At 42.3% G+C, this 8,811-nt stretch overlaps 2 protein-coding genes and 1 pseudogene across 3 annotated transcripts; 2 read left to right on the top strand and 1 right to left on the bottom strand.

The window, feature by feature from the left end:
• Positions 1-3,630: 3,630 nt before the first annotated feature.
• LOC116803113 (telomerase RNA component interacting RNase-like) lies at positions 3,631-4,384 on the top strand (the record flags this gene model as incomplete). The annotated part of the gene is made up of 1 exon (XM_032727071.1): positions 3,631-4,384. A coding segment is annotated over one exon (482 nt), but the record flags the coding sequence as incomplete, so codon positions are not given.
• Positions 4,385-4,651: 267 nt separating this feature from the next.
• On the top strand, positions 4,652-5,231 carry LOC116803114 (annotated as a pseudogene). Its single transcript, XR_004363392.1, has one exon. The product of XR_004363392.1 is annotated as a cytochrome c oxidase subunit 6B1-like (transcript).
• A 1,823-nt stretch (positions 5,232-7,054) lies between these two features.
• On the bottom strand, positions 7,055-8,370 carry LOC116803112 (transmembrane protein 198-like). The gene is made up of 3 exons (XM_032727070.1): positions 8,179-8,370; positions 7,729-8,070; positions 7,055-7,594 (listed from the first exon to the last, which is right to left on the bottom strand). Exons 1-3 carry the CDS (start codon positions 8,368-8,370, stop codon positions 7,409-7,411), a joined length of 720 nt encoding a protein of 239 aa, XP_032582961.1. The 3' UTR covers positions 7,055-7,408.
• Between the last annotated feature and the right edge of the window lie 441 nt (positions 8,371-8,811).

Genomic DNA, 8,811 nt, shown 5'->3' with positions numbered 1-8,811 from the left:
TTAACAACAGTTTAGACCTATTAAAATTTCGAACTATATTTATATCTGATCGAGATAACAATAATTGACCAATTTTCAAAGTTAAAATTCTATTTGTACTTTTGATATACAAATAAAGACTAATTTTCCCCATATCAAAATGAGACATAAACAGTCGAAATGATGATTTAGACAAAATCTAATAGAAACTACACCAAAAAGGTACAAGTGCGATTACATCGCTAAAAGGTACATACATGGAATGGCTAAACTTAACCATATCCATAAACAATAAACATGTAATAAATCAGTAAACGCCATGCAAGTCCAGTTGAATGCAAGGTAGAATAGTTGTAAAAAGAGGTGCACCAATTGAAAACACGTGGTTGTACCAAATCAGGAGCTGCAACCGGGTAGCAAGCACCATTGCCGATAGCAAAAACGCATTGATTCGCATTATAAATACAAATAATAAAGACGCCATAATAGATGGCGCGAAGATCAAATGCGAATCAATGAAAGACTATGACATTTTTACAACACCAGTAGAAAAGGAAAATAGAACTGAAGAAATTTTAAAACAATTGAGATTCCCTAAACAATTCAATAATGTACTAACTAAGTTATGCACCGAGTTTAGCGACATTTTTGGTCTAGAAACAGAACCAATATCGGCTAACAATTTCTACAAACAAAAACTCAGATTAGGGGAAAAAACACCGGTCTATATAAAAAACTATCGCATGGCAGATAGCCAAAAACCAGAAATCGCCAGACAGGTAAAAAAATTAATAGATGATGGAATAGTTGAACCATCAATGTCTGAATATAATAGTCCATTACTTTTGGTTCCAAAGAAACCACTTCCGAATTCGACGGAAAAAAGATGGTTATTAGCAGTTGACTATCGTCAAATAAATAAGAAACTATTATCAGACAAATTTCCACTTCCAAGAATAGAAGATATTCTTGATCAATTAGGAAGAGCAAAGTATTTTTCATGTCTCGACCTAATGTCTGGATTCCACCAGATAGAACTAGAAAAAAGGTATAGAGATATAACGTCATTTTCAACAGCCAATGGCTCATATCGCTTCACGCGACTACCATACGGACTGAAAGTAGCACCAAACTCCTTCCAACGTATGATGACACTTGCATTTTCTGGTCTTGAACCATCGCAAGCATTTCTATATATGGATGACTTAGTAGTAATAGGTTGTTCAGAAAAACATATGCTCAAAAATTTGACTAACGTATTCGAGCTATGTAGACGACATAATTTGAAACTACATCCAGGGAAATGTTCTTTCTTTATGAAAGAAGTAACATATTTGGGTCACAAATGTACCGATAAAGGTATACTCCCAGATGACACCAAATATGAAGTTATAGAAAAATATCCTATACCAACAGATGCCGACAGTGCTAGGCGTTTCGTAGCCTTCTGTAATTATTACAGACGTTTCATTAAAAATTTTTCTGATCATTCACGCCACTTAACGAGGCTTTGTAAGAAGAATGTGCAATTCGAATGGACAGCAGAATGCAATAATTCATTCGAATATCTTAAAAGAGAATTAATGAAACCAACATTACTACAGTACCCAGATTTCGGCAAAGAATTTTGCATAACAACCGATGCTAGTAAACAGGCATGCGGAGCGGTACTTACACAAGATCACAATGGTCAACAACTTCCAGTGGCATACGCTTCAAGAATGTTCACTCAAGGTGAAAGTAATAAGTCCACTACAGAACAAGAATTAACGGCCATTCATTGGGCCATAAATCATTTTCGACCATACATATATGGCAAGCATTTCATGGTAAAAAGCGATCATAGACCACTGTCATACCTATTCTCTATGAAAAATCCAAGTTCAAAACTCACTCGTATGAGGCTGGATTTAGAAGAGTATGACTTTACTGTAGAATATCTTAAGGGGAAAGTAACCATATTGCGGACGCCTTGTCTCGCATAACAATAAAAGATCTGAAAACAATCAACAGAGAAATATTAAAAGTTACCACCAGATCAAAAGCTAAACAGGAAAATTCCTGTAAAGACGAAGCAATAGTCAAAATACAAGAGGAAAAAGAGCAAACAATAGAAAAGCCCAAAGTCTATGAAGTTGTCAATAATAATGACACAAAGAAATATGTTTTAATCAAAATAGATAAACACAAGTGTTTATTAAAACGAGGAAAAACAATTGTTTCACGCTTTGATGTTGATGACTTGTATTCTAATGAAACATTTGATCTATATCAATTCTTTTAAAGGCTTATTTCAAAAGCCGGAATGCATAAAATAACAAAAATGCGAATATCACCAAGTGAACAGATGTTCCAATTTGTATCACTAAATGAATTTAAAATAAAGGGCAACCGAGTACTCGAAAAAGTAGAACTAGCTATTCTACAAAAGGTGATAATTATAGACAAAAATGACGAAGCTCAGATTAAAGAAATTTTGACAAAATTCCATGATGATCCTATAGAAGGAGGCCACACTGGTATTTCGCGAACCCAGTCAAAAATCAAAAGATTTTATTATTGGCCCCAGATGACCAAGACAATCTCAAAGTATGTAAAGACTTGTTTGAAATGTCAACAAGCCAAAATTACAACACATACGAAAACTCCATTAACATTGATGCCAACACCAGCAACAGCATTTGATACTGTTTCAATTGATACCATTGGTCCACTACCGAAATCGGAAGACGGAAATGAGTATGCAGTTACAATCATATGCGATCTAACCAAGTTTTTAGTCACTATTCCAACACCGAATAAAAGTGCTAAAACAGTTGCAAAGGCTATATTTGAATTATTTGTACTGAAGTACGGTCCAATGAAGACGTTCATTACAGATCAAGGTACGGAATACAAAAATTCACTTATGAATGAATTATGCAAATATATGCATATAGAAAATCTAACATCTAGCGCTCACCATCATCAAACTTTAGGAACAATAGAAAGAAGCCACCGAACTTTTAATGAATATATTGGGACATTTGGTTACCATATTTCACTTATTGCTTCAATACAACACCCTCAATAGTCCATGACTGCTGCCCATACGAACTAGTATTTGGCAGACTACCCAGACAATTCAAAGATTTCAGTAAGATAAACAAAATAGACCCAATATACAATTTAGACGACTACTCTAAAGAGCTTAAATGCAGACTAGAAATGTCGTATAACAGAGCAAGAAGAATGTTAGAAAAAGCAAAAGCAGATAGAAAATTAAGATATGATAGGAATACAAATAATTTAGAATTAAAAATAGGAGATAAAGTATTACTTAGAAAAGAAACAGGTCATAAGTTAGATAAAAGATACGAAGGTCCTTATGACGTAGTAGATATAGGAATAAATGATAATATAACCATTAAAACAGGAAGTAAGAAACAACAAATAGTACATAAAGATAGGCTAAAAAAAGCAGAAATAGAATGAAAAAAAAAGGGCAATCAATGCCAAAACTTTCATAATAAAACTTAAATAACGGCCTGATCAGCCAAAACAATATAACAAAGACATAGATATAATCGAATTTTTATTAATTCAAAATACATACATATTTTTTCTTTATTCATTTAAAAATTCTATATCATAAATAATGTGAATAATAAGCACTGGCCAGGGAGGGCAAAGTGTATCCGCCGCCAAAGCCGGAGCCACCATCGCATCCTGTCTTCGCCAACGACGGCTCGTTCATGGAATTGTTTAAGAAGATGCAGGAGGGCCAAAAGCAACAAGCGACCAGCCAGTTAGTGCCGCCAGCGGTCAAGGAAGTCATGCAGCAGCAGTTGGTCCCGCCGGAGACGACCTCCACAGGGCCTGCACTGCCGGCCATTGCAGTGGGAGCTGCCAGCAGTGCTGCGGCGCCGTACATTGCTGCCGCGGCGGCCGGCAAGCTGGCGCCGCCGCCACCCATCGTGGGACGACGTCGCGGCGGAAAGGTCCTCAAAACTGGCGTAGTGGCCAAGGTGAAGACGCCCAATGAGAGCGACGTGGACCCGAAGGACTTCTGGTCGTTGTACCTGGCCGAGGTCAACAAGTACAAGAGCAACGCCTGCGATACGGACAACGGCAAGCGGCCGCTGGTCAAGTAGTCGCCGAAATAGTCGCGCTTTCCATAGAAACATGAACTTGAACGCAAATAGAGCGAGAAACGTTAACTGTCCAGCCGCAGATTCGATTTCGATTCGACCAATACCCCTGTCACGCATTCCCGAGACACCATCACATAGCGATCCCTTCCCGGCCCCTTTGAAAGTTTTGTACACGAAAAGCAGCGAACAGAGATGCGTAGCTTATAGTTTAAGTCGAGGGTGGGCTTATGAGCTGCAAGCGCGAGCAGCGTAATTTGTATTTTTTTCACACGAATCGATATAATATAATATAATATAATATGATATAATATGATATATACCGCTCATTAAGCAACCGCAAACCGAAGAACTAACCTTTGTGATTTATATATCTATCTCTTCCTTCCCGTTTATGCACTGAAATTGTATTTACGTTTGATTTCGATTCGGTTATGTACCGCCTACCATCCCCATCCCACCCCATTGTGTTCGTCTCTTTCTTTTTCACTTGGACAACGCTCCATCTGTCCCGTCTTCGCCTTGGTTTACTTTTTGGTTGCCTTACCGTTCCGTTTCGTTATGTTTTTATTTTCGTTTGCCAACTAAAGTCTATATGCAATTTTTCATGTCCAAAAACAAAAGCAGCGACAAATCGTCAGACAGCAGCAACATGTCCGCCTACAAGCTGGAGACCGCCCCGTTCGACCCACGGTTCCCTAACCAGAACGTGACCCGCTACTGCTACCAGTCGTACATCGACTTCCACCGCTGACAGAAGAAGAAGCGTGGCGAGGACTTCGCGCCCTGCAACTACTTCCAGAAGGTCTACAAGTCGATGTGCCCCAACGCCTGGGTGGAGAAGTGGGACGACCAGCGCGAGAGCGGCACATTCCCCGGCCGCATCTAAGCTGCGCCCGTTAAGCAGCAACACACAGTAAACCCAGCAATCCAGCACCCAAACACACAGGACGCGGTCGATGGACGGACGGAGGTAGAGGAGCGTGGTAACCAGAATCCAACAATTGCAACAGAGACTAGTTTGTGTTTGCGTTTGTGTTTGTGCTTTCCCCAGCGATGAATGCAGACCATCATCGGCTAATAAAACAAATACACGAATGTTCAATTACTTGAATTCTGAACCGATCGTTTGTGTTTCTTCTTGATTCTCGATCCTTGATCCTTGATTCTTGCTCCTGCCGTTGCTGGCCGAACTGGCATCCGAATCAGATCGACGCCACGCCACTGTATTCCGATGTGTTATTATTAATAAACAATTAGACACGAAGAGGCCAGTGTTTTGTCATTTGATCCACTTGGTGGTTAGGAGATTCTGTAACTCAAAGAAGAAAAACGCACGTGTGGCCTGCATCGTCTATTTAATATTACTTTTCTGTTTGCTCATTACAAGTTGTTTAATCTTTGGCAGCCCGTCCTCGAGACTTGATTTCATTCGGAAATCGGATTCTTCCTGGTTATAATCGCTTTTGGCCTTTTTGTTATATTAGTTTTTAATTGGATTTCATTAGTGGTGTATACATGTGTGTGCAACTCTTTTATGCTTTTCACTACTTTAGTTTGCAGTTATTATTCTTTTGTTTTATATCTTTTTTTAAACCGAATTGAGTGTGTCGAACCCCTTACTGTTTGCCGAAGTTAAATGCATTATCCTGCGATTAGACATTGCTGTTGAACATTAAAACGACCGGAGGATAGAGTGAGCAACTAATCAAAGTATGAGAACAAAATTCGCAAATATATGCATATTTATAGTAATAGTAATAAATCAACAATTGCGGACGGCAGCCATTCCTAGAAACTAATTGCTAATCAACTTAACAGGAAACTTGAGTTGTATAGGTGTTTGCGATTTGGAAACCAACCGATTCGACATGGAAGTTCCTGCCCGGCAATGTCCAATCCTCCGTCGAGGAGAAAGAACCCCCCAGTTCCAGTTCCTCCTCTAAACGCACCACTTTATCTAATTATCTTGTAGTTGTGTCCAGCTAAAAGGGCTTAATCCGTGCTGCGGAATGAAAAATACGTCCGTACTTTGAAATGAATTGCAAATTGCTTGGAAACAAAGGAGCATGGAAGACTGCAGGACTTCGTAAAACCAGATGCACGGACGCATTTCGCGCTAGTGAACCGATTAAGCCCCATAGTCAGACCTTTTAAAATGCTTTATATCACTTAAATTGGTATGTCTCATCTAGCATTTATAGCGTGAATTTCTGAAGTTTGTACCGCTGTTTGCATGGATCTAATGTCTTAAAGTATATATATATATTTCGAACGCTAATCTTACGGATAACGCTAAGACGGCTGATCGAGCGGATCGTTGGATTCCGACGAGCCCAAGTGCGAGCCCCTTGCAGCGGATTGTGATTTACTGGCTTAGCTTTGGCTCATCCGGCTAACTGGCTAATCCTAGTTCTAGTCTAGATGGCTGTGTCCATTCTAGATGGAATGCACACACCCCCTCCCCCCTCTCTTATTGTACTTAATAGGTATTGTATTGTATTTTCGCCTGCCTTGAGCCTCCGGGAAACTGCTCTGCATCCGAATGTTTGGAGTTTACAACGTAATGCTATATATATATATCTTGCTAGATAGTTGAAATGGGCATGGTATGGGCACCTGCAGCTGGATGCATCCCATTATAATGGTAGAGTTATAACACAGATATGAACCGGATTAGTAATTGCAATTGCCTGGCTATATACGAAGTGGGAGAAGCTACGACTACTGCGTTGGATATAGTGTAGTTGCAGGAGTCCCAGGTACCCATGATCCGCCACGATCATGCATCACGCAGCCCATCGCTGTGTAGTAGGTGTTCCTATCTGTAGTAACATTCGATTAAGTGAAGAGAACAAAAGCGCCCTGCCAGCTTCCTTCCGTGCTGTCCATCATCTTAGACTCTAGCTGTGCACGATGCGATTAATCTTAGTCTAGGCTATCTCGTCCCGCTGATCTGCGGCTGGCACGAGCTCCAAGGCTTCCATGCGAAACCAGCTCCAGATCCGTCGTATATCCTCTGATATTTAAAGCTTCCAATGACCACCCACTCGGTTCTGTGCCACCATTTCCGCTTCCGTTTGTGGTGTGTCCGGCACTTGGTGCCTCGTCTACAAAGTCTACATGCAACCGTACTTGTGTGAGTCCTCCGCCGCCCCCTAGAGCTCCCTAGAGCCCCCAATCCTGTTCAACTATCCAACCATACGGTTGTGTCCCCCGACCATGGCCACATCAGCGCCCAAGTACCGCAGCCCGTAGCCCCCCTACGGGTATAGTTACATGTAGCTATTGCTTGTTTGTTATCCAATGTCACGGACGATCTCGATCTTGTCGCACAGCTCCGAGTCCGGATCGTGGATGGTGGTGAAGTGCGTGCGGTCGCTCCGGAACGTGTTCCGCTCGTTCGAGCTGCTCTTGATCGATCTCTCCGACGGCGTCTCCGTGCCGCTCAGCTGGATGCGCTTCTGCAGAGCCGACACGAAGTTCTGCAAACAAGAGATCAGGATCAGCTTGGTCTGCTACACAGTAGTCACACGCTAAGGTGTCTAAAGGATTGCATACATATACTGTTGCATTCTGTTGGACACCTTTACTCGCATTTACGGGTCTAACCACTCACCTGCGATATGATGTCACCACGGGCCGTGCGCACCTGGTACAGATAGCGGAACTTGCGCTGCCTGGCCTCCTCGCGCGTCTCCCGGGTGCGGGATTGGGATCGCCGGACGGGAGCGAGGGCGTGGTTGGGTCCCGCCTGCTGCTGGCTGTGCGGCAGATGGGCGCCGTGGGCGTGGCCGGGATGGTTGTGATGCCGCATGTACACCCGCTTGCGGTGATCCACGCGCCAGGCGGTAATGAAGCACTGCACCATGATGCTGAGCACGATGGTGACGGGCCAGGCGGCGATCAGGAGACCACCGTAGCAAGGTGGCGGCGAGGTATGCGGCCGCATGCCGATAATCTGCAGAGAGCAATGTAATTCCATCAATGGTATCCACACTCTCTATACCAACTGCACAACTTCACATCGAACCAGCCTATGGTGGACATGTGGAGCAGACTGACTCACCCAATTGATGGTCTCCAGGCCGTGCGTGAAGAAGTCGATGGCGCTGAGGATCATGGCCGTGCCCACAATGCTGGAGGTGAGAATGGTCACGTACTTCACGCAGCACAAGGTCAGCACGGAGCAGATGACGGCTCCACCCACCACGGCCACATAGATCTCGCGGTACTGCAGTAGGGGAATCGATATAAGCATCTGATGCAAGCAAAAAGGGGTGGTATTTAAGTAATTTTTATTTTATAATGATAATATAGTTGATAGAAAATAACTTCATTTCTTTACGTTATTTTAAAAAAAGGAAGGAGGTGTAGTATGTGCATATATCGAGGGTACACTGTACCTATAAGTACACAGCAACACTTAGTTGCATTGCATAAATAAATAACTCAAGTGAGCGTGATATAAGATCACCCATTAATGCTTCAAGCTAAGTCAGCATCCCCACGCTGGCCGCGGGCCATATATGCGCATAAGCTCTCTCTCTGCTCTGCTCTTCTGCCGCTGCCGACGGCGGCGCAGTCGACAGCTTTCTTATGCATTTAGGTAAGATTAGACACGTTGTAGACGTTGAGCTGGAGAACTGTTTCTGCTTACTCGAGGAGATAAGAAAGATCGAAGAAATAAAAAGGTGGCCTG

This window comes from Drosophila sechellia, unplaced genomic scaffold (assembly GCF_004382195.2).
Source record: "Drosophila sechellia strain sech25 unplaced genomic scaffold, ASM438219v1 U_29, whole genome shotgun sequence".
Taxonomy (NCBI): domain Eukaryota; kingdom Metazoa; phylum Arthropoda; class Insecta; order Diptera; family Drosophilidae; genus Drosophila; species Drosophila sechellia.
This window is presented reverse-complemented; position numbering and strand designations above follow the sequence as displayed.